Source organism: Cyclopterus lumpus, chromosome 3 (assembly GCF_009769545.1).
Source record: "Cyclopterus lumpus isolate fCycLum1 chromosome 3, fCycLum1.pri, whole genome shotgun sequence".
NCBI lineage: Eukaryota > Metazoa > Chordata > Actinopteri > Perciformes > Cyclopteridae > Cyclopterus > Cyclopterus lumpus.
In genome coordinates, this window is record NC_046968.1 from 13,713,741 (window position 1) to 13,739,711 (window position 25,971).

General features: G+C 40.5%; 2 protein-coding genes across 6 annotated transcripts in view; both read right to left on the reverse strand.

The window, feature by feature from the left end:
• Positions 1-75: 75 nt before the first annotated feature.
• sinhcafl (SIN3-HDAC complex associated factor, like) lies at positions 76-4,728 on the reverse strand. Of its 4 annotated transcripts, none has more exons than XM_034556961.1 (6): positions 4,606-4,728; positions 3,405-3,565; positions 3,183-3,282; positions 2,981-3,095; positions 2,318-2,468; positions 76-2,192 (listed from the first exon to the last, which is right to left on the reverse strand). In XM_034556961.1, exons 2-6 carry the CDS (start codon positions 3,530-3,532, stop codon positions 2,009-2,011), a joined length of 678 nt encoding a protein of 225 aa, XP_034412852.1. In that variant the 5' UTR covers positions 3,533-3,565; positions 4,606-4,728; the 3' UTR covers positions 76-2,008. The 4 variants fall into 4 exon arrangements, with proteins under 4 accessions (XP_034412852.1, XP_034412835.1, XP_034412862.1 ...); XM_034556944.1 differs by having other exon boundaries at positions 2,318-2,471; XM_034556971.1 differs by having other exon boundaries at positions 3,938-4,610.
• Positions 4,729-5,144: 416 nt separating this feature from the next.
• Positions 5,145-25,971, reverse strand: part of dennd5a (DENN/MADD domain containing 5A) — a 29,421-nt gene continuing 8,594 nt past the window's right edge. The window contains exons 4-23 of one of the 2 annotated variants that reach the window (XM_034556933.1): positions 25,045-25,729; positions 20,000-20,187; positions 18,966-19,277; positions 17,425-17,640; positions 17,098-17,332; positions 15,832-15,982; positions 15,633-15,726; positions 14,767-14,898; positions 14,217-14,369; positions 14,017-14,104; positions 13,843-13,930; positions 11,109-11,237; positions 10,512-10,633; positions 10,275-10,420; positions 9,597-9,715; positions 9,320-9,501; positions 9,067-9,149; positions 8,197-8,320; positions 7,845-7,983; positions 5,145-6,918 (exon numbers count right to left, since the gene is read on the reverse strand). In XM_034556933.1, coding sequence (XP_034412824.1) covers positions 6,735-6,918; positions 7,845-7,983; positions 8,197-8,320; positions 9,067-9,149; positions 9,320-9,501; positions 9,597-9,715; positions 10,275-10,420; positions 10,512-10,633; positions 11,109-11,237; positions 13,843-13,930; positions 14,017-14,104; positions 14,217-14,369; positions 14,767-14,898; positions 15,633-15,726; positions 15,832-15,982; positions 17,098-17,332; positions 17,425-17,640; positions 18,966-19,277; positions 20,000-20,187; positions 25,045-25,729 — 3,570 coding nt within the window. In that variant the 3' untranslated portion in view covers positions 5,145-6,734. Of the gene's footprint in view, positions 6,919-7,844; positions 8,014-8,196; positions 8,321-9,066; positions 9,150-9,319; positions 9,502-9,596; positions 9,716-10,274; positions 10,421-10,511; positions 10,634-11,108; positions 11,238-13,842; positions 13,931-14,016; positions 14,105-14,216; positions 14,370-14,766; positions 14,899-15,632; positions 15,727-15,831; positions 15,983-17,097; positions 17,333-17,424; positions 17,641-18,965; positions 19,278-19,999; positions 20,188-25,044; positions 25,730-25,971 lie in introns of both variants that reach the window. The other variant, XM_034556924.1, reaches the window with a different exon arrangement.

Consider the following 25,971-nt stretch of genomic DNA (forward strand, 5'->3'; position numbering starts at 1 on the left):
CGGTGATTAACAAGTTATGTAGCGTTATAGCTCTTGTACGCCACCTACAGGCGCTCAGAAATACCACAAGCACACTTTTCTCCTTTCATTTTTTATTACAATACAGATCTACTTTGTCGTACAGTATACAAATAAGTAAAAAAAACAACTACATTGCATGTTCAAAGGAAGTGCACAAAATTAAAAACAGACTTTCTGAAAGGCTCCACACCAGTTATCAAAATGTCAGTTTAAAAAAGGTTTTGCAATAAATAAATATAAATTACATGAGGATCATGACAAGGTCAGGTAATTCATTAAGGCACATCTCACATCCCAAAATGTACCTCGCAAAAACAATATGGCAACTCCCTAAGGACAAAAACAAGCTTATTTCCCAGCTTAAAAGGAAGCAGCAATTTCTCCTTTTAATAGGAATCATAAAACATGTTCAGCATTTAATTACCCTGCCGCAGAAACATTTATATATTAAGCAACTTTACCGATCATTGCCTGTCAATTCATGAAGGTTGAGATTGGTTACAATAATGCAAAAAAAATAAAGCAACCGTGGCATTACAGTATTCATTTGAGCGACAGTATGCACGACGGCTAAAAAACTCTGCAATCTGAACATTATTTCAACATAACACAAACAAGAAATATCTTGAGACAATGATGAATTTTGATTTGGAAAATGAAATAGTATTGCTGAAATAATGGATGCTTTTTATAAGCCAATTTGGTTGAATGAGGAACCATCACTTTACACTGCAATAGCGAGTGATAAGACAGCCCCAGAGCACTTCTCACATTCAAAAATGTCTGCATAGTTTGAACTTTGACAATTGCTTCTGAAGATGAATCACATAAATGGCAATCAAACAAGTTTCCCTAACAGTAATTTTCTGGCAACAATTTAGAGTAACCGTAAAAAAAGGGTCACGCTTCCTGTAGGTTACGTTTCTGACCATAAACGTCTACCATTCCCTGCAGTTTACACAATGTTACAAAAATGTGTCTAAGAAAATGAGATTTGATAAAACTGGCTTAGCATAAAAGGTACATGTTTCCAGCACCTTTCAGACGCACAAAACAACATTTTCTTACAAAAGTATTAGCTTGCTATTCCTGTAAAAAATGTTAAAAAGATTTTGATGTACCAAGAGCAGGAACACTGACTATTTACAAAATTAATTTTAAAAACATTTGCTTTATAACATGCATTGTCATTTCATTGGAGGCTGCACAAATTAAATGAATCACGTGTGTCATTTTGAAGGGCAAAGGAATGTACTGCATGCATGTTTAACCTCATCTATCTGAGTTAATGTGCAACAACTGATGAGAATCAAAATGGAGTGTTTCAAACGTGCAGCATGCTTAAACTGTGAACATGTCAGAAAGAGAATGTGTTACTATCTATACAAACACTAAAGGGTCATTAAATTCATAGAGAACAGCTGTACTGATGATCCCTGGGGTAACCAATAGACATTTGTGTACTAAAAATTCTACAGACTCACATATGGAACCGATAAGACAAAAACATTGCAACATGTTGGAGCTACTCCAACATATACAAAAAAGCTGGTATTAGAATAGCTGGTGTCTCTCATATGCACTTACAATTAGACAAATTATGAAAAAATATAGCACAGTCTTGATATGTGTGAAAAGGTGACAAAATATTTACACAACTTTGATCACGCAATACAAAATATCCAAAAACAATACCAAATCAAAAAAGGAGCATTGACAAAATGTGCTCCCTCAAACTATAAATAACACTAATGCCCATAATACGTTTTCCACTCTTTTTTCTTTCTATAAAAAAAAAAAGAAAAAAGAAAGAAAATAACTCTATACAAAAGATAAAAGACCCATATAAAAAAGGAACATTACATGGAAAAGAAACATCTAACTATATTATCTAATTGGGTGGGTGGAAATAGGAGGTCTGCCACTGGAGACAAATCCAGGTGGATGCCGTGGATAACCCTACAGGGGGAGGGTCAAACAAAGGCAATCACCAGGTTTCTTTCATGACTTCTGGGAGTTGTGGAGGAAGTGGGTCTGGAAGGTGTGTGGCCACCTGCGTAGACACCAGTGTCTTCTGTTTTTTGGAACTGCAGCAGGGCTTGAAGAGACGAGGATCAATAATCACCTCTCCAAACCGCCCCTTATAGACGATCCCACAGCACACCTTTTGCCTAAAAAGGAAATAAAACAGACAATGGCCATTTGAGCTATTAATCATATTAAGCCACAAATCTGCTTTCTAAGTTTGTCTCGTCATATTGTAAACCCAAAGGGTTTGATGAGAGAACCAGCTCACCTCTTCCAGTACGAACGGTCCAGGAAAGAGAAGATGGAGGGAGTTGGGCGTCTTTGCTTGGACTCGATGTCTGAGCCATCATCTGACACGTTGCTGTAACTGGGGGACTGCGCCGGAGACACACTGGATGTTGTGCTGTGGGCATCGGAGTCTGCTTGGAAAACAAAATAAATACTTAAACACTGCCATTAAACTGATTTGGTAAATTCCTGACTATACTTGACTGAAGTTTGAATAATTTTTACAGAAGTGACAAGGAGATGTGAAAGTCAATTAACATGTATAAATGATATTTTTGGTTTAGGTTCAAACTACTTGTTTTGTCTGATTAACAGTGCAAAACTCAAATGCGTTCTAAGAATATTCCCAGAATTATTGAAATGTAAGCAAAAATGTTGCTTATTTATTTTCATGAAACTTTGTTTCAGCCCTGAGACACCCGTAAGCATTGCAGTTACACAGTGCGTGTAACCAAAAAAAGCCACACGGTGGTGCTAAAACAGTCACTGAAATCCTATGCATTTGTGTGACCTTAATATTAGGCACTTCTCACTTTAAGTAGTCAACAAATATTCCACATCTGACTTGTAAATCTATTCATAACACAGTACAAGAAAATTCTCAACACATGCAAGTTAAGAGCCAATACATAATATAACTTACTTTGTCTCTTTAATTTATGAAGCTTCCTCAGCTTGCTTTTCTTCTTCCCGTCACTGTTCTTGATCTTCTTGGGCTTTGTCATCTTGAAGCCTGGTCCAGCCCGGGCATCCACCACCTAAGTCATGTCAGGCCAACATCAGGTCAATTTAAAGCCATATAACATGACAAATCAGATCCTCTACTGTGAGAAAACAGCACTTACGTGGTTCCAGTTCTTCTTGGAGCCATTAGGGAGCTTCTTCCACCTCTTCACAAGCAACACACAGGCATTGCAAATGTCTCCAACACGATCTTCTGAAAGCCTGAAAAATGAATGTCACTGGTTAAGTTTTCCACCCTGATGCATCAAGTCAATCACCGTGCATAGAGACACAAGCAAATAAAACTCACAAAACGCACAATATGAATGAATGAGCGCTTTTACCCAAAACAGAGCTCAAATGTTTCTTCATATCGACTGCTGTCCGTGAAGCGTGAACTGGAGGACTTGGTCTTGCAGATGCAACAGCCGTCGTTACTCCGGTAGATCTTTGACTTGTGAAAACCAAACATAGTCTGTTTGTTGGTTGGTGTTGTGGCAACAATCTGAAAGCGTAAAACCCAAATGGTAAATAGTCCCGTAACTCGCAGCATGGATGCCTGGTTGTGCGTTCACCTACTGAAAAGGGGGCGGTCCCCCACACACATAACCAAGCCACTCTTAACACATAATATCTACATATAATATATTAAAGTCACTTTTCAGACAGTTAAACATTACATAGACAGTGGGCAAACAACCGACACACTACAACTAACTTTGCTTAAAACAACACCCAGACATATTGAGAAATGTAAATCCAAGTCGCGGGAACATTAAAAAAAACAAAAAAAAACACACTCACGTTGCACTAAGGTTATAACCTGATGTTATTGATCATGTTAAATAAATACAATCATAAAAAGGACCATAATTACATTTTAATGCAGTGGTAACGGATGCGGGCTCCCAAACTTTCCGCACGGTGACGGTCCACAGAAACACCCACCACAACACGGCGCTTTACTCCTGGTAACTAACGTGTATCTTACTATTCTGACATACGGTCAACACATCGGACTATTCGCGGACCCGTGAGCACGAAGACGATGGACACAGAGGATGTTTGACGTCGTTCGGCTGAGGGTTTGTTTGCGACACGAAAAGCAGCGCGTTCAGAAGTGAACAAACAAAAAGCTACCGGGCTATTCGCAGATTTCTACTTAATGCACGTGCGTAAATAACACGCGACTATCAGTTCCGTGCAATTCGTGTATTTTGTCAATATTTTTACAGAATACCAAAAGTTGCGGTGAACCATTTCCTCCCTTTAAATTCAAACTTGTGTCCGCTCGAGCGCCAAATTGTGCTCATTGTTGTTAGCTGTTAGCATGCTAGCTAGCCGCCGTGGCTACCACGCCACGCTCTCGCTCACTTCCACGTTCTCTATTGTCGGTTGGTCTTTGTGCGCTTCGCTCGCGACACCTGGAGACGCACGAGTCAGATTACGACTAAACAATGTTAACCATCGGTCCCTTCGCAAATTACAAATCAGCTAAACTACACAAGTGTAACGTCTGTACAAGAGAAATAAAAGTGCACTTACTGAACAAAAACTTTGAATCTTCGCCGTATTCTTTTCACCTACTGCGCATGCTCTTACTACGACTGCATACAGCTGTCTATTAGAACGCAATTAGCATAAAGGGCCGTGCGTACAATGACCAAATAAGGAGTGCAGCCGTTGAGTTTGAACGCGTATCCAACCAATCGCTGCTTTCCTCACGTATTTTTCACAAGGCATGAATGATGGGAGGCGTAGTGAACGAGCGGGAGACCTCTGTTCTGTCACAGTTGTTACCGTTTCTCTTTCAAACTCAAAGTCCCATAATCCACCTGGCCTGAAGCTTTAAAGAAAAACAGCCATTTGACAAGGCGCGAACGAGTTTGTTTACATTTTCTCGGCTGAGAAATCACATTCAGCAGAGAGAGATAACAGAGTTAATGCAGTAAAATCTCTGCCGTTACATTTCTGCGGATTTATTTGACACCAGGACACCAAGGGACTGGATGGGAAAGTCGGTTTAAGTTTTTGAATATTTCGGGATATTTAGCTTTTAATATAAATCAAGCACACGTTTAGACTAGATTTAGTGCTTCAACCAACACATTTTCATTATTGATTAGCCAGCATATTATTATCATCACAATTTCCCAACATCACATATTCAAATTGCTTGTTTTGTCTGACCAACAGTCTTTTGATTCACTATCATTAAAGACTAATAAAGCCAGAAAAAGCAGCTGAAACCAGTACATTTGTGAACCGCATCTTCACAGTTCAGAAAGCACATATAGCAGATAAATATACGTCTATTAATGAAAAATTGGTCGACTCTAATACAATTAAATTCATCTTAACGCATTACATATGCTTTATTCTTTATATATTTGTACACTGTACACTGCTGCTCACTTAGTAAACACTACATTACACAGCTATGTTAATAAATGTACAACAGTATTGGAAAACAAAAATATATATCTCCCAAGATGCTCATGTGTGGGTCGTACACAGACGAGTACAACACGTTGGCACAGAAAATAATTCCTTCACATATTACATCTTTTGTTCTGCACAGTAAAGTTCAAAGTACGTAACAGAGTCGGGCCCGGTAACACCTCAAGACATACCATATGTTTGTAAGGGGTTGAATTTTCTGCATAGCAAGAAACCATGATGGCAAAATCAGGAGCAGGAAAGCGATGTCCATCTTGTTCCTCACATGGGAAGAAGCAGATCATCCGTTATCACAAGGAGTCAGCAAAGATCATCACTTATAATCAGAGAAGAGGGATGTAGTGTAAGGGCTGGGATCATGGTCGGGGAAAGGGCCGGTTGGAGGCATTTACATAAAGGCTTTCATTTTAATCCACTTCACAAAGAAAGCTGAATCAAGCATCTCTTGGAGGACTTGTGTCTGGAACACAAGCCAAAAACATGGGGTATTTTCCTTTATCCAAATGAATATACTGTCCATCACTGAATACAGGGTGAAGCCACACAGTCCTATTAATGTGTCAAAAAGGTTAATGTTCTCTGCTGAGGGTATTCCATTAAAATAGATCTGCACACTCGTGCATTTCTCAGAGAGAGGCCCAAATGTAACAGCCGTTTCATGTCGATGTATATGAATCATTCTCCAAACCACGAACCCCCCCGTCATACACATACTTATAAAGCATACTTCTACATCATTTGCTTTAAGCTCTGCGTAATGACATTGGAATCTGAGTTGACAACAGAGCAAGCAACGTGACTGATTTAACAAAATAATACTGTTTTTCTCTGAAAATATATTAACAGTTTTGATCCTCGCTTTCCTTTAAATATAGCCATTGTCAGCAGTTCACGAGAACAATGAAAATATTCAGCTTTCAATAAAATATTATACCACAAGTAGGTCATCGTCAATAATGTGAAAATGATGGTTCATAATAGAAAACATATTTTTAACATCTAATGGCAACATCATCGAGGATAAAAATAACAACATATTTTGAAAGGCTCATTGCACTTAATATATGGCAAATGTAACAGTAGCTTTAATATAAGCCAGAAAATGTCCTTTGTTCAAGTCTTTTCCTGCATATAAAAGGTGAAATTATTCTTTTTAGTGGTTCCCACTGAAAACCATCCTGGTCAGGTACAACTGGTGGGAAGTTGGTTTGGTTTTAGATACCAACACCTTTGACAAGCGACGCCTCCAGGGTGATGTTGAACTCCTGCAGAGTCTGAAGCACTCGAATTAGAGAGTTTACCAAAGATCGGTCCTTCAACAGTGCGACGTCTTCGAACATCTGAGTGGTGATTGGACAGTCTGCGAGCAGAGCAATCCAGTGATGCAGCAAATGGTCCCTGAGAAAAGAAGACACATGTGGCGTCAACACAACAGCTAAAAGGCTAAAAGGCTAACTTCAGTATTTTTCAACCTGTATGTTTTTGTGTCTTACTGACTAATAGGTACAACAGTTTCTGAAATTGGTGCAGCACCAAACAAGAGCGTTATATACAGCAACCGCTCACAAGCTGCAATGCAATCCTATTAGGATACGTCCACTAAAAGTGCTAGATTGTAGCCCTGTTTTCTCACGAGGTGAGGTTGTCAGAGACTAATAATAACAATCTGAGCCTGTCAGCGGCTAAAATGAGCACTTATAATGAACATAACGTCACATTGATGCTGCGCATTTACCAACGTTGCGCATTTTTTGATTGCCGATTATAGCATTATTCCTTAAAACGAATGAAAGTTTGGCTTTCTCAAATTTTTTTAAATGACAAACAATTCATCTAGAAAAGGACAACAACACTGCATTTCTACGCAGTCAAATTAGAGAAACATCCATTATTGAGCAGGGAGGAAGAGCTAAAGGATACCAATAAAATACCTGATACTTCAAGAATCCTCAAAGGAGAGATTATTTTCACTTGACTCTTTGAAGGTCAGCATGAAGGGTCAGATTAGGAGCAGAGCATCTACAACGTTTCAGACTGAAGGATTGATTTGTATCCTTGGGTTTAAGTTTGATTTATAGTTGTGCGTTAAGACACAGTTATGACATAGATACAAAGACTACGTACGTAGCTTAGCTGATGCGTCTATACTCACTTTTCCAACCGGCTACCTAAAAGTCAGCCAGTCTCAGTTTGCTATAAAGGGGAATGTCACACCCAAATACTACTCAAGTTTCATTGCATTCACTCCGAAGACTTCCATTAACAAATGTTTAAAATGTTCATTTAATCTAAATGCCTGTCATTAATGAGAGAGGCCGGCCCACCTTGCACCCAGACAGACGAGCATCTGGAACTTCCCGTCCTTGCCGATGTTTCTGGATGTGTTGTTGATGGCGCGCGTGAAGCGGCAGAAGTGGCGTACTCTGGTTTGCCAGTTTTCATCTGGAGTCACCTCCCGCTGCTCTGCACTTTCAAAGTATACTTGTGACTTTTCTGTTAAAGCAACAAATAAATGAATCAAAAGGATAAATCAGTTAACAATTGATCACACAGTAATATGAAGGTCTGTTTGAAGGAATACTTGAGTGTTTCATAGTTAAAAAAAAATTGATTTTGGGTGGAATATTACTTTCAGGCCTAAAGTAGTATGAGGAAGTGATGATATTAAGTGTTTACCCAAGAAGTCCCAGATGAAGATATTCTTAAAGAGTCGGGGTGATTTGAAACCATGCAGGAAAACCTGCTCCAGAGCCCAGACGAGGCCGTACTCTCCACAAAGGAGGAGGGTCAGACTGCCTCTCTATGGAGAGCAAAAACAATGAGAAAATGCAGTTAGAACTGATTATAAGGTTGTTTTCTTACATTGCCAATTAAAAAGAGCACTTTCGAGACACTTAATCGCTTCTCAGGTCCAGTTATGTTCATTGAAATAAAGACTTTAATAACAGCCTCCCATGTTCTGTCAGTCCTGGTGGAGTAAAGTCTGTAGGGAATTCTCCTGTAAAAATCCTTTGTACGTTGACTACGCAATTAATAACTTGTAAAACCTATAATCAACAGATAAGTTACAATAGGCATCTCTTTTTAATTATAATAACTACCCTGAGTGCTTTAATATGTACAAATAATCAGTGTTGGCACTTTATATTAGCTCCATTATGACAGAAAGAAAAGTATATTAAATATATAAACCAACTAAAGGTTGTCTATAATGTGTTTTATGATGACCCTGATGAAGACCACAAGCTGAAACACTGTGGTCTAAACAGTGAAGGTGTTCTATATGACCCCTTCAGACCAATTCCCTTCTCCATGCACAAAGTGGGTGGAAGTAGGTGACGTTTTGCCACAAAACCCTCAGTCTGCTTCTACAACCTCTGAAGACCAGCATGAATTCTCCTATGATATGCTTTAACAATGTAGAATACACCACATAGCCCTGAGTCACTGAGGCTTGGGGACCAACAGAGCAGAAAGCTGTGTTTCTTCATTTGTGATGAATAATAGAACTACATGTTGGGGCCTGTCTAGACGGATGTCTCTCACCTCCTTCTCTGGCTTGTGGAAGTGCTTCACGATCCCATTGATGGCCTCACCCACTCCCTCCTGGATCTGACCTGTGTTTAACTCTGGGCGAGAAGGAAAAAAGCAAACAAAGATGCTGTGTTGTCCAATGCTTCTAAGATTGAGTTGAATCTCAAATTGGATACACATATTATTCCACAGCTAGTATAAAACAAACAGCATTATCATTAGGAGTTGGTAAAGTGACTTATGGTTGTGAAGTTGAGTAACTTACTTGGTTTGCTGTTTGGCGAAATGGTAACAAACCTCCTCATCATCCCAGGGGACTGCTGCATCGGGGGAGTGCGGCACATCCTTTCATCATTCTCTGTGCTGGGGGTCATCAGCTCTCCCACTAGTATCCTCTCCAGACTGCCGTCATCCACGCCCTTCCCCAACCACCGGCCACACGGAAACCTGCACAACAAACACATTTTATTCATTATTTTTTGAGAACGGTGCGATCAAAGCAATTTTACAGGAGGTGAATTGTTCTCAAAAGACACGCTTACTTGTAAGTGTGCCCTGTGATCTCATTTCGGACCACAACACACTCCACAAGCCACTTTGCGTAGAGCCCCGAGTTATCGTGACCCATCTGCACTGTGGTCAGCTTTCCCAGGTTCTGGCACTGAGAGAGAGAGAGAGAGAGAGAGAGAGAGAGAAGCATGGTGACGTCAAACACCCAAACAAGAAATTGTATTCACAAACACAACACATTAGCTCATATTCATAAAGGACGATTCTGGTTCATCACAACCGGGTCCCATTTTTATAGTTTTGAGTTTGATTTTTACAGAAAAAGGAACAGTCAAATAATCATACAGGCTTTTCACCACTTTGCTAAACTTATTTGGAAGAAAAAACAATGGCAAATTGTAAAAGGATTCCCGAAACTGTCCGTTTTAAAGATCCAATACAGTTTACAGACTAATGTCTAAGATCAACTTTGACCTATTGTACTTGCAAGTGGTTTAGATAAGCGGTTTAAATAGTTGGCTTGTCAACAACCTGACTGATCTCTTAACCACTCGTGTTTCTGGCTTAGTTAGACTTCATAGTAGTACTATCAGTGTTTTCTGATCATAGCAGTAATTATGCTGCTATAATAACCAAGAGAAATGATAAGTAAAACCCCCAAAACGTTTTGGTAAAGTGGAGTTATCTTTGGTCTCAGAAATAGCACCAACCTCAAAAGTGATCTCCAGAGTATTTCTGGGGACCTGCAGGACTCCGGTCTCTGCCAGCTCACCAGAAACACACACCCAAGGGTTGGCTGTGAACATGGAACCACCCAGTTTCTTACTGGGAACCACCACTACGTGGTAGGGGATCACTGGGAGACAGAGAGGAGAGAAATGTCATCAGAAAAACTGGTAGTTTATTGACAGCGTTGTCGTGTTGTTTGGCGTCACAATAGCACTCACTGATGGTCGTGAAGACGTTGGTGAAACAGAAGTAATCCACAGCATTAAAGGACAGGAGGTGGTAGAGAAACTGCTCCTTCTCATCGTCACAGCGGAGGAAGGCGTATCGCTTGTACAGTTTTCTAAAATGACAATTGTTTGATAAAAGTGGAAAAATCCATATTAATTCTTAGAAACACAACATTATTTCTAAAATAGTAAACTTTCCTCAACACTGTCAGCATCACGACAGATGGTACATCTAAATGGATACAAACGTGAATACTCTTCGTTATAAAAGTAGAACAAATTACATTTAAGGTCACAAAGGCAGACAGAAATCCCCCTGACCCAGATATCAATTATGAAGAAAGCTGTGAATTATTTATGCTTGCGGTGGACTACAGTGAGATGCTTTGCAATTTCAAAAGGAGTTCATGTATTATAAATGTGTTGATCACGTCATCTTAATTTTTTATACGACATAGACATTCCTCCACAAACACAGAAAGAAGGTCAGGATAAGAACATGGAAGAGATCTTGAAAATGCCGTAATAAGACTTGTTGGCTGATAATTAAACTCTAAATGACAGCAGAGTTTAACTTGTTTTGCTCACTTTGTGAGCTCGTGCTCTGACAGCAGCTGCTTCAGGTGTCTGGAGAGCAGCTTCTTCTCCATGGAGAGGCGAACCCAGGCTCTGGCTTTGCCTACATCCGTCTTGATCTCACTGATGTTCTGAATGTGTCTGCGAATAACAAAACAGATCGAGAGGTCAGACAAAGGTGATCAACCGTAAATACAAAAGCAAAGATCATTTTCATCACGTGAACATTACATCCAGTATGTGCGTTTCACCGCCATACGTTTAATAATGAAAACACAGGGCCAATAAATGTCTTCTCCTGTGAGAAAACGTGTCTAGTAGAGACATTGCTTACAAACAATTAAGAAGATCATAAAATGCATAATTTAGCCAGACAAAGAATGCGTTTGACGCACATATTCATGCAGTTTATGGTTTAGTTCTGACAAGAGCGTGAACACTAATTTAAGTATCGGTACATCAATCAAGTACTTTTATTCATTTGGCTTCTCAGTGGAGCAAGTCTGTGGTCTAAAATGATGACCAGCAAATGTTCAACGGTGCCATTATTTCATTCAATCCATAAAACGTCTAGAAAAATGATGAAAAGTTATAGTTATAGTTTTCAGAATCCAAAGTGCTGTCATAATATTCCTTGTTTTGTCCAAACAGTCCAAAAATACCCCCCCCCCTCCCAAAGTAAATCTTCGATGACATAAAACAGAGAAAAGCAACAAATCCTCACATTAAAAAAAAAGCAGCAACCAGAATATATTTGGTACTTTTGACTGATAAATGACAAATAATCATTTGATAAACAGATCATTTCGGCACTACAAAAGTTATTCAAAAGCTCTGACTTGATGACTCCTTAGTCAAAGACACAGCTCATGTATGACCACAGACATCGTCCCATGTCACCGCTCCCAGCTGAGCCGTGATGTCCAGACACATTCCCTTCCACTCCACCTGTGCCATAAGCGTTGTCTGCTAAGAGCTCTTCATGTCTCCTCCTCCACCTTCCCTCTCCCATCGTTTCCACTCTCACACAAGTAACCCAGTTTTCTCTGCTCGTTATCTCCATGGCAACAGAGGAAAACATCTACTATATGCATTTGACATCTTACCTTGAAAAGACGAGGTAAAACAGACGAGAGGCCGTCGTTTGTCTCCGATGAACATAAAAAATGTGAGCAATTGTAAAATGAACTCATCATTTTTAGTGACACATATTTTACTGCCTGTTCAGACAATGTTGACAATGTGAACCATTATCAAAACTCATTAAGCGAAGCTCGTAGTTAAGCCTATTGTTTACAATAAGGGCGTTTATATGAGTGTGGAGGAGGGTCAATCTTAACAGAGTAGAGAGGAGTGTGTATGCCCTGAACTGACCCCTCCTCTCTTTCTCAGACTGGTGGGGGGTCTGGTAATTAGGCTGGAAGTAACGTGCTGTGACAGACTCACTCTGCGCCTCCTCCCAGCAACACAAGCCCAGACTCCTCAACTGGGTATGGTAGATAACATGAGGACACACACAAACACACACAGGTGTTGTAGCATGCAGGTGAGCTGCTGGAGCTCTCAGGGTAGTTGAAAGGCGTGTTTTATGAATATAAAATATAGTAGAATAGACAATTTGGAGAAAACTGGGGAGGATGGTGGGTTGGTGTAATTGGTCGGTTCACGTTTGGCTGGGGAACTTTGCTGCACGCCATCCACCCTCTATGTATTATTATAAAAAGATCAAGCTCATAATACATATAGCAAGATGTTCAATGCAGTCGTCAGACAGAAACAAAAATAAAATCTGAGAAAAATACTGTCAGCCAAAGCAGAAATTTCCTCAGAATCATAAATTTTTTGCAAGAGCCAAACCAAGAGAAGCAATATCCACATATGGAGTGAAGATGTAATATTTTAAAAGTCTGTACCATCGTGTTTCTTGAATGCTAGTGGCCTTGAATGTTAGTTACTAATATTAATGTTGTGGTAGTTTCAATTTTTCCAGTTACTAAGATGAGCTAATTATTTTTAATTGATCTTTCAGGTACAAAAGCCATGACAGAAAGAAACTTTTGATTTTTCAAACTTTTACAGTTGAGATAAAGAAGATATATTCTGCATTAGACTTATTTACTTTACCACATGAAGTTTAATTAAGTCGATACAAATCTTGAAAAAAAAAAATGTACCTACTGTATATATATATGTATATATTACTAACCATTATAACTGTGAAGCAGTAATAGTAATACTACTATACTAGTATCTAGTAATACTTTGAAAGCTATGAAGAAACTGTTGTTTATCTGGGACATAAGATTTCAATAATGTTTTAGTCAATGAACCAAAACAGACCAACTTTATTCTTTTTTTCCCGCAGACAAACTGCAGTCTGTTTTTGATTGCTGTTGAATTGCCTCCTCTGTATGTCTGGAGGAACTTAATGCAACCCATGATAAAACAGTTAGTTTTATACCTGATTTCATTGGGCTAACTTGAATTATGATTCATTTGACGCCATGAAAATCCTTTGATCCGGAGACTATCAGTCCAACATAGAAAACTCCATAAAGTTCTTGTTCGATAGTTAACCACAAGGAGGCAGTCTTAGTCCAACTTACTTACATTGACATCAACTAATGCTTTTGCAAATCAGTTTTGAGAACACTAGATGAAATCAGGCGAGACTTCATCCTTCATCCTTTATGTATCCTTCAGTACCTCATAAGCTCACAACTAAATAACCCGTAGTCATTCTCACCTCATGTCCTGTATCAGGGAGACCTTTAGAGGTGGCATTGCTGATCCACCACCATCAGATTTGCGTCTTTCTGCATCATGAATGAAACCTGGTGTGGAAAAAAAAAGAACTATGTATAATTGCAGACACTTATTTTTTCATTAATTTTGTTCATGAGGTGATTTCAGCCTTTACCTGGAGGTCCCAAACACCCTGGAGTTGCGTTTGTCTTCTCTTTGCTCTCCTGGTAGTGCAGCAGGTGGGACCACAAGGCAGATTTACCCTAGAAACATTCATTAGTGTCATTAATTGCGTTGAGAACACACTGTAGTTGCACCACCTGTGAAGGCTCAATCACGTGAAATGGCAACTCCGCTGATGTTGTTCTTCCTGACCTGTTTGACCTGCAGCCCGTGACTCCAGATCCTCTCTAGGAGGTCACAGAGGCTCGCAATAAGAGTGTTCTCTTCAACACCTGTGATGCTGACCTCTCCATGACCCAACTCCACGGCCTCCCGACCCATCTTCTCTACGAGCATACGCTTGGTCTGCAAGGAGAGACGCACACTGTTGTTCTGCTGACAATGACATTGAACTAATAATATTGGATTCTTTTTGACAAATTCTGATATTTATTTTTGTGCAGTAGGAAAAATAACTTGAGTGAATTAATCGGTTATCCTTTGTGATTACATTATGGTCTGCTTAATGTTAACACAATTCAGACATTAGAAAGTTGGTCATAACTCCAATAACAGAGATTCTCTGCTAAATTATTTGCACTGCTGTACTCATTCATAATTGCTTTGTGTAACATATCTTTAAGCATGAGTGCTGAAAAAAGAAAGATAAGAAACCTTATTTTTTCAACTGAAATAATGCAGCAGATATCACAGCAACAAGAGTTAAACTAATTCCCTAACCATAACACAGTCATATACAGACCTTGTTCCTGCACTCCTTTAGTAGTCCTTCAACAAATTTCCAGTTGGTCTGAGCGATGACAGAAGGTGACAGGTTGGACAACTTGGGCTGTCTGATGGTTGTACCCAGGTTCCTGGCTTCCTGGATGTACTTCTAGCAAAAGACAGAGTTCAGTCAGCTAACCACAAAAGGAAACAGAGTTACACTCTGTCAGAGAAAGCAACTCAGCTTACTGGTGGACTCACATTACTAGTGACGGTTATTACAGAGGAGCCAGGATTACTAGATTAACTAACAGCTATATATTGAATCTAGCTGATTACAATACAACTATTCGGGTCTACAATAAAACATGTTAATAATCTAGAAACAAATGTATAAAATATGTTGTACTTTCTTTTATACGAGTTCCCAAACATGACATGCTATGGAAAGTGACATAGATCATCAGATAAAGCTCAGCTGGTGGTGGTGGTGAAGGAAGCAGAGGGAGGTAAAGATCACATGGGTGGAGAGGTTTGTGTGGCCCCAGTGTGAAAGCTAAAGGCCTCACAAACAACCTACACATACCACATCCACAGTCACCGACTTTAGACAGGGCTTGAAGGACTGCGAGAGCCAGTAGTAGTCAAGAAACAGTAGGAGCTGCAGCTCCGGAAACAAACACTCTACATGCTGAGAGTCATGTGAGCGTGAGTGCAAGAGAGGCAGAGAAAAGAGAAAGTGAGCAGAAGTGTGAGAGGGAGGTGGGAGAGCAGACAAGATGGTGAGAGTGAAGTCAAAATAAAGCAAACAGGTCATGCAAAATGAACAAAGACAACAGAGCTCAGGCAGTCAATCTGTATGAATATGAGCTAAGAAAAGAAGGCACTGCGGTGACCCCTCACCTCTCTCTGGTCGTTGTCTAAATAAAGGTGCTCAGCGTGCTGCTTCTGTCGATCCCTCCTCCTCCACTGGGCAGGAGCACTCCTCTTGGTCCATCTGTAACACAAAACAGGCGTCAAGCTCAGGTTTAATATAGTGAATAATAAATAATTACAAATTGCAACACTATTTTTGATGCAAACATTAACGGGAACTATTCACTTGTTGCTGGTGGGCCCAGTGGAGAGCACATCAGACTGCAGTCGGGGGAAGAAGCCCTGCTCGTAGCGTCCCTGACCGATCTTCATGTCCAGCAGGTGGGGGTGCAGGGCGGTGTGGTCAATCTTTATGACTCTCATCTCGATGGCTTTCTCTGCAGAAAGGATGTGATTACAGGATCCGTCTTGCTCTTCTTGTTAGTTTACTTAAATCATAGCGCTTTCATTCTCAAGATGCAAGTGATTAGAGTCCTTTGGTTTTGGGACAAATCTGAATATTAACAATTCATTAGTTACAATTCATGAGATCATATGGTAATAAATTCTACACGTTGTCAAGGCATCTACTCAAACAATTAATCATTTAGGATTGGAGAGGGAATCTTTAAGGATGATTAATAGGGAACCAAATTACCAAAATGTCCGAGTCAGAAACTAAGCAATTATCCTTTTTCATCTTCTCACCAATCATCCAAATAAGATTCTCAGATTTTCTTTTTTAAGAAACCCGGATAACTATGAGGAAGAATCTCTAATTTCTCTTTTAGCAAGCGACTGACAACAGAAGAAAGAGAACTTTAAATAGAAAAAGACATTTCCTTTCGAACAACCACAGAACCAAAAGAAGAATAAAGGCTTAGGATGGAAGTTTTGTTTTTCTTTAGAGACACCCAATGTATTCAGCTTTAGACAGTGATTTTCTGGTGCCTGATTAACAACCCACCCACACATGACTCTCCACACCCATCAGTGTAGAGAAATAAAATAGAACTTAAAAATGCGCTCAAGACGTGGCACCAAAATGGACAGAACACTGTCTGAAGCTGAGATTTACAGGTAGACAGATTTCATTCCTTTTAAAAAAAATATTTTTCCCATTCATCTGCACGTTGCAGATTTTTGATAACTCAATGTAGGCATGATGTCTGGTAATTACCGTCTTGTTTGCAGTCCGTTTACTAAATAGATAAAATCACCAAGTCTGTCAGAAGTTCACACCTTCAAATTAACTCATGAACATACTCAAATAAAAGGAGTTTTATGGGACTCTTAAGGTCTTCTATTTTTGTTACGTTGAGAACTTTAAATTGAAACTGTTTTGGCTTTACACAGGGTCATAATTGACACTGTGTAAAGCCTACAGAGAAACACTACAGAGGCTTTTTTTTTACTGTCTCGTTATGATACTATGGTGAAACTATTAATTACTAGAAACAATCCCAGCATTTTCCTCAGGTATAGAAGTGTTGAGGCTTTTCTTTTTCTTTACCTGCTTCTTCGATGTTTGTGCATTTCTGGTACAATGAGGTGCGCAGTGTGGGCGTGCGGACGTTCAGCATGCGAACCTTATCCACACGGAAGTCAAACACCCTCAGCGTGTGCTCCTTCTCCTCATCATCATGACAGAGGATCTTACTATCGATGAAGGAGGCAAACATCTGTGTCTCCAAGAAACGTGACAGGAAGGGCAGGTAGGGCTCTGGCTGGTCAGACAGGAAGGAGGCCTGCACACACAAAATAAAGGGTTGAACTTGAAATGTCATACTAATACCCATCACTATGTTATGCTATGAACAAACTATACATAGCACTTTACCTTGTCAAAGTTCTGCATCTGGTCTCGATTGGTGAACCAGGACTCTTTGTCCTGGTTCGGCTGGATCACAAACACCTCGTAGTCTGCAAACATCTGAGTGAATCGGTTGGCAAAGACCTCGCGCACATGGATGTTGATCTGGTGCATCTTCAGCTCTTCTTCGTCACACTGAACCCGCATGTCCTTATTGCTGCTGGCATCCTCTCTCACCTCCAGCTGATGTGCATGAGCGTCCGTTAACACACACAGGGAGATATACCAAAATAAAGAAAGGATAGAAAACAAGAAACGGTGTGTAAGACAGACGTCAGATGAAGGAAAGAAGCCGAACGGGGTTCTTCATGTTATCTTGTCTGACTGTTACCAGAGGCTGCCGATGAAGCAGCAGGGTTGTGGGAAAGGAAGTCATCCGTTTTGATTCATTGACCCAAAGCAAACCGACTTCTGTTTAGCATGTCAGTGGGTCAGCTGGACAGATACCAGCACAAGGGGGCTACAATAACAGAGAGCAGTACCGCTGGGTTTACGTGCAACTGTAAAACAGAGACGCAATCTAATGACGTGACCCAAGAATCTCTTCAAGCACTGCTTTGTTCCCCTACATTCAGCAGTGAGTTTAGATAAGATTACTTATAAGGGAGGTCTGACCTCATAGCTGGGAAGGGAAAGTATACACAGACGATGAGCTAATCCGTTCATAGAAAGCAATGCTGGTCACTAGTGCTTAAGATGATTAGGCTGCCGAAACTTTCTCGAATTAGCAGCTTATTCCTCATCTGTCAGTCTTCGGAGAAAGTAGTTCATCGTTTGTAAGACACTCAAGTGAAATGAGTCAACTGCAGGGTTTCTGTGATCTAAACTGTGAGACGTCAACCAGCAGCCTTTCAAAGGCCTCTTGGATGGATAGCAAAACATCTCCTAGACCCTACTGTGTTAGCTACCTGTTCTAATAACGTGATGCTCAAAACACTGACGGGAGGACAGTTACTGAGACATCTCAATACGATTACCTTGGATAAAGTATACATATTAACTCCATAATTACTCAAATATGATAAGGATCTACGTACATTCACAATTAAACAACTTAACAAATCTGTCTTCTATTTTTAAATACATATTATTTTCTGAAAAACATAAAATGCAATTAACATCCACCAGTCCACGGTGCAGCACAGAAGGGCTCCCCCTGTTGTCCGTTGTCCCTTACTGCAATAATGATGGTAGTAACCTTATGATACAATAAACGTTTCTATATTTTCAGTTCATGCAGCAATATTGATTATCATGCCATCGCTACATCATTTATAGACTGGCAAATTATAGCTGAACATTTATGAGAATAAATTAATTTTAATTGCAACGTAGCTGAATTCATATAAGGATTTCTAAATCATATTTGCAAGGCTGATTTTACATTGGACTATTTTACTATAATTTCAAAATGAGTTTTAAAGATTGAGTTCCAGACACAACCAGGTCTAATGATATATTTGTGCAGCCCACCCACTTCTAATTCATGAGATGACATCATTTCTCACCTTCTCCAAGCTGACACCCGTCCTCTTGACCAGAGCCTGCAGTCTGGCAATAGTTTCATTCTCCCTCAGCAGGTAGGAGTTGAGGGGAGAGGCCAGGTTGCCATTGCGCTTGTCAGAGACCATATCAACAGATCGGAAGCTCCGGTACTTGACCTGGCTGTCTCTGGAGTGAATATTCCCCTCTGGAGACATGCCAAAGGACATGAGTACCTCAGAGATCTCCTGAATGAACTCTAGTTTATTGGGAAACTGGGGCAGCTCCTCTGGCAGTTCGATGAAGTGGTTGTCAATGTCCACAAAACACAAATTAGCCTGGAAAAGACAAGAAACAAAATAATGAAGCATGAAGAAAATGGATATATTGAGCTTAATGCACAAAAAACAGGTGTAACACTAACATTATTAGTGCCAATAGTCCTGTAAGTCATACTGAGCTAAGGCTAACAAGTCTTACAACAAAGTCTATTTTTCTATCCCTATAGATGTCATAGAGCAGCCTTCAGATTCATCCAACATGTTTGAGAGCAGGTTACAGTTTTTGCGCACGTCTCTGTCTGTGTGTGAAATGTGAACCAAAGACATGTGTTCCTAATGAGAAAACTGCTGACTGTGCTTAAAGATGCAGCCGCAGGAGGAATAAGAATGAAAACTGTCCACCGTGGCTTATGTGAGCAGTACAACAATTTTTCAATTCAGTTTATTTTGTATAGCCCAGAATCACAAATTAGCCTCAGTGGGCTTTACAATCTGTACACATACGTCCTTATCTATGCAGAATGACAATATTAACTTCTTCTCATTGTAAATAAAAAAACTCTGACAAGGGATTTATTCACTATAATCCAGATTTTTCACACCAAAGTAACAACCTACTAAACTGCATTTGTTACCAGACAAAAGCAAGTAGAAATGCACAGAGACGAAGGTTGATTTGCAATCTGTATATTAGAGGCAAGACAAATAGATGTGGGAGGATCTACAATACTGTTCACACCTCTCAGTACAGTATACATTAATATCGGTTGTGTTTGTACCTCCTGTGGCAGCTCTAGCTTGGTGCGGTCATCCTGTCCGTTGGATTGGAGGCCCATGAGATACGGCACAGGAGCGTCCAGGAAGTGGAGGAGGGAGGCGGGCAGAATGGGAACGTACACATGCTGCCACTGGAAGGGGAACATTAAGGCTGTGATGCTCTCGGCCACAGTCATCAGCCTCTGGTAATCTGTTTCATGCACACATAAAAAAAGAGAACAATGATGAAGGACAAACGGTAACCAAGTCAGAGAAATAGTCCAGCAGTACAGAGCAGATTTGAGGGTTCATTTTCTGACTTAATAATTACTTTAACGCCTTGGTGATTGTCATGATTCTCATATGTGGTGCAGCATTTTCTACTGATTGGTGGTTTCCACAGCACAGTCATCAGAATCACCACAAGCAAATACCCGTTCAATGACTTAATTTAAAATGTACTGGACAAGAGTAGAGGACAGAAATCCATTTCTGCACGGCTCAATATGGACAGTCCTCCTAACATCTTAATATTATTATTGTAAACTATTAAATGTGCATTGTAAAACTCCTGACATTAAAATCAAGGGTTGCACAACTCTTCCCACAATGTATTCCCCTAAAGTTTCTGGGCCACACTGCCTTTGCCTGATATATGTTGTTTACTTCTCTTGTGCCAAAAAACAGCATATGACAGAAGAGTTGTGCAACACATTATCTAAATAGGATTACATTGTTTATGCCTCAGCTCTTCTCTTTGCTGATAGAAATCACCTGCTGCAATAGCACTGATTGGCTGAGACAAAGTACTGAACGTTTCTCTGTTTGAAACAGGATTCAGTACGAAGAGAACGATGTGGAAACAGAGTAGACGAACATGACGAGACAAAAGAAAACACCCAACCCTACTAGTGTTAACTTTGTTATTCTCTGTTCTGTCAATGTGGGAGTTGAGTGGACAATGGCCAACCTTAAAGTAATTAGCTGAAGACAATCTCCAGAAGCCAAAATGTGTCATCTAAATATGTCCTAGCAAGCTGACATGGCCTGTCCCATAATAAACACTCCTGCAAATGTGCAAAGACATTTTTTAAATTCTTGACCATCTCATTTGTGCAGGAAGTCTTCTGCGTCCTTTGGAAGATCCAATAAGCAGCGACACAGCTAGAGTCAGCCGGCCTTATAGTTAACGTTAAAGTCCTTCGTCAGGACTCCACACAGCAGCACTCCTTCAGGTTCACGGTTGGTATCAATTCAAATATGTTTCCAGCCTTCCTCATCTGCATTCCTGCTCTATCCTGTTGCCACCTCTAGTACATTCGGCAGCAGCTCTGCCTCTCCTGTTATGGTGCCATTCCTTCATTTGGTCATGTGCTGGTCCATGAGAAGAGACTCACCCCAGCCCCGGACTACCCCCTCCTCCCCCCCTCTGAGCTGGCTTCCTCTCCCCAGGATGGGGACAAGAATACTAACATCACCCGTCTGCTCTTAAACTAGACCAGCAGAACAATAATCCACTTGAACTCAGGTCACAAAGGGTCACGGCCGCTTCTATACACAGATGCATCCCGGGCACGTTTTATAAAAAAAGTGAGAACTGGTAGCAGTTGGACTTGAAGTGATGCTTGAATTTACATACTGAGTGCAAAGTGATGCAGCACAGCAAGCTAAAAATATACGAGCACACAGAAGTGAAACTGGTGCAGATCTCACTTCTGTTCTTCTGATCAAGCAGCTTATTACGCAACATGTGTTGTGTGTTTGACTCATTGCCATAGCAGTAATGGAGGCTACTTACTGATTTTGATCAATTAAAATGTTCATTTGGTCAGAAGTGAATGGAAAAACAAAGATTGTGTAGAGATGTATGTCGTAACAACTCTGACTTGTGCAGCTGTTTGTTCAGTACAATTAGCAGTCGGAGCCAGGGTGACAAGTAATGATTATTTAGATTTTCGATTAATTAACATATTATTTTCTTGTTTAATCAATGAATAGTTTGGTCTTTAAAATGTCAGGGAATAATGCCCACGACAATATCCCAGTGCCAAAGATGACGTCTTCAAATTTCTTGTTTTGTCCAAAAAAAAAAAAGATTTACTGTCAAATTATTTGAACGTTGCACAAATCAGCAAAAATCCTCATATTGGAGGCAATGATGCAAGAAAATATTTTGCATTTCTTCATTAAAACAGTTAATTGGACATTGATTAATCATCTAACCTTTTCATCTTTAAATAAAACTAAATAATTGTGTTATTGCAGTCAAAACACACTGTGCTGACGGAGATCCAGCTTTTTATTTGTGCTTTTCCACTATTTCAGATGAAGCATTTTTCTTTCGGTTCCATGTCCGTTGTGTAACCGTTCAGATCTCGCTCTCCCTTCATCCATTATGTCAATCTCGACTGCACAAATCACATAAAGACAGAGTGAAATAATAAAAACAAATAGTGGCTTCCTGTTTGAGAGGGACGGGAGAAGCAGCAGATAGGGTTTGAATATCTTATCTTTTATCGTTTCAATTTATTCATCTTATATCAGAAGTATGAACTCCTGTGCTATTATTAGCATATAACACACACAGGTTTCTTCTTATTTGCGGGGCATCCCTCTCCTCTGTGTGTGTGTGTGTGTGTGTGTGTGTGTGTTTAAGTACGTAGAGTCTTTTCCAAACAAGCCCTTGTATCTTCCCAGTGGAAGATTGCCAGGGCTTAACTCTACACAACACCCTGCATTCTGCAGTGATCAGCCTCATGGGTGAAAAAAGAGACATGATGTCACTTCCAACCAATAATAATCATCCTGCATCATTGCCATCCTCCCCGTCTCCGGGTTGCCTAGCAACACCACAACTTTCCCCCTTTAAGAGCTTCTCTCCCCCCCGGCCCCTGGCGTTTTGTAAACCATTTGCCTTCTCTTGCGATTGTAATGGATCCAATCACCACACCAGACCCAGCATCCTTAAATGATGTCCTTGTTTCTCCTCACACACACACACACACACACATGCACGCACACGCACGACGCACAACACACAACGGAAAGGAAATCTTTACCAGCAGTTACTCCTAATGAATAAATACAATCAGGGCTCAAGCTGACTGCATTTTTGGACCGCCAAATTTGATATATCATAAAATGCAGGCTCTCGCTGTGTGTTTTGCTTATAGGATGAATCACAAAGAAACACCATAGGAGGCCTGCATAGCTGAGAAGCACATATGTGTGTATCACACACAGACACACTCGTAGACTGGGCTGCCTGTGATGGGTGAGGGGGACCGACATTTACACAGGCTGGTAAACACTCAAGAGGTTATGTAACCTCTTGGATAATAGTACCGCCACGCATATCAAACATGTGTCCTCGCCTTAAGGCCAGGGCTTCTATTCTATCCAGTCTTTTTGAACACTTTTGAAACATTTCTGGAGTTAGGCATATAGCGGGATTATGGAGCACTGGTGTAGCAACATTTTCAGTGTACTATTTCTTTGCATCTTGGATTCTAGGTGAAACAGCATGAAAGTGATGTTGCATAAAGAGCTCAGCAGCCAAATTGATTTGTTTTGGCCCTTGAAGACTACGGTGTTTCTATGAAGCCCTGGTGAATTAGGTAAAAAAACACTCTATTCAATTTGCAACAAGGAACTCAAAACAAACAGTTCATGGATAAATACTTTTCTCAAAGATACTACTTTTCTAAGCTTCTGGAGGACCAACAAGGATATCCTTAACCTTTTAAAAACTGTGCCCCCCCAATTGGGCTGAAATGTACACATTATGGTTAAATTGTGTAAAACATTACAATAAACATGAGCAAATATATTGATGTTATACATCAAATTAAACAACTGAACTAGCAACCCGTAGCTCGGTGCTATCAGAAAAGGCCAGATAGAAAAGAGCAAGAGGATTTAACACAGATTCTAGATATCTTTACAAAATCATTCTGCACCAAAGCATCAACGAGTTATGAGCCAAAGAACACAGCAACATGAATCGCTTTAGAGCTTTACAGTTACAAATGTTGCTTACCTTTGACTTTAAAAAATAAAATAAAAGGTTTTTCTTCTTCTAATCAACAAAGACTGCTGTATTTGTTGATTGATATACTAATATTTACACATCTGAACAAAAGCTCACATGGGTTGCCTTTATTATAACACCGACATTATTCAAATAGCCTTTGTGGTTGCAGATATACACCCTTTTTAGTTTGGGTATGTTATTTCGAGCAGAAACCTAAAAAATAGGTTGGTTTTTAAAATTAAGGAGCCAATATACTCTGTCAGAAGTGCCTCAGGGCCCCACATTTATTCTGATGTCTGATAAGAACTAAGTGTCTGAAGACTATGGTCCCTTTTCGTAAAAGACAGTCCCACATTCACACCAGATTTACAGAGTGATTGGCCAGCTGAGAGGAGGAAAGACTTCTATCTCCAGTTTGCTTTTTTTCATTTTTGACATAGCAATTTAATTTATTACACTTTTCATGTGAACAATGGAGTGCAACACTGTGAATGTCTACCTGGAGAGAGCATCTGAAAAGGTGGGATAATTGTTTTGACAATATCCCGTCTCCCCTTACTCGATCAGCCAGCTTTGTTCACCTTGTCTTGCATCTATTATGGAACAGATAGTAATGTAAGCCTCCTTGCATCCATCCAAAATGTTTTTAAAAGTATGAAAGCCTTGAAGCTACACCAGCATGTAACCATCAGGTCCCCAGACAATATCTAGTCTTATGTCATGACACTGATATGTCTCCCAGCTGCAGACACATCTCTTGAGACAGCCTCTACCAGCAGGATCACATGACCTCTCACTTCTCAAAACAAAAGCTGATACATAATTTCTCTTTGCTTCCAACTCGTCAGAAACATGTATAGTGTTAATGAACAGGAGTTCATGTTAGCCTGGCAAATCTTTTTTTTGTATGTTTTTAAATATGATTGCAATGTGAGCAAGATGCATAGGTACTTGTAATCAATCCACTCGAATGGGACAGGATGCTGAAGGCGACATGAAAACATTAAGTGTAACAGTAGCAGGACGACTACTTACGCTCTGAGTAGAGTAGTATCTGCATCTCGAGCAGGACACAGGTGAACAGCTGAAGAACGTTTTCCACCCCGAGCAGATTACACATTTCACCAATGGAAAAGTCAAAGAGTGGCAACTCAGATGTACTCGGCCTCTGGCACACCACGGGCCCATAGACGCCTGAGAACTTGAGGGAACGCCCAGAGGGTGGCAGGGGCACCTCATAGAGGATGTTGTAGATGAAGCTCTCCAGCGGGAGGGGCGGGGGCTGGGGGGACGACACAGCCTGGTGAAGCTGCTTAAGCACCTTCCTGCAGGCCTGAGGGAAGGCCATGGGTGTTATTAGGCAGATGCACTTTGACACGTACAGCGTGTCACGACTGATGTCATACGAGTTGAAGCGCTGCAGGCGGGATATGGCGGGGGCGGCGTGGAGCACAGGACGTGTCTGGGAGTGTTGGTGCCGATGGACTTCGGGTCCCGGTGGTGAGGTGGGAGTGTGCAAGATGTCATACTGCTCTGCGTTGTGCATGTGGTAAAGAGTCTGCATGGCACTGCAGATCTGCTTACTGGTCACCTCCTCAAAAAAGGTGAGGGCAAAGCCGTAAGTCCGAGAGCCGTCCTCTCTGGTGATGATAAAGGAGTGGAACTGAGGCTCCCGGGAATCAACCTGCGTCCTGAACGCCAGACCCTTTGGCATACAGAGCTGAGAGGATGGAGAGGAAAGGCATCAGAGGGTTGAGGAAAGGGAAAAGGTAAGGGGACATCAGACTACAGTACAACAAACCCTAACAGGCGGGGTTATTTTACACGGTTTAGTCCAACCTAAAAAGGCAAAAAACTCAACATTTTGGGCAATCCTGTTTATTTTCTTTCTTTTTGAGAGTTAGATGAGAAGAAAGCGTAATTCCCAACAACAAAATTGTTTTTATTACCGTTTTTAATTGC

Coding starts and splice junctions, on each gene's coding strand:
- sinhcafl (XM_034556944.1), bottom strand. CDS start 3,532: ATGTTTGGTTTTCACAAGTCAAAGATCTACCGGAGTAACGACGGCTGT. Junction 3,283..3,404: donor ACATTTGAGCTCTGTTTTGG/GTAAAAGCGCTC, acceptor TTCATTTTTCAG/GCTTTCAGAAGATCGTGTTG. Junction 3,096..3,182: donor CCAAGAAGAACTGGAACCAC/GTAAGTGCTGTT, acceptor GACATGACTTAG/GTGGTGGATGCCCGGGCTGG.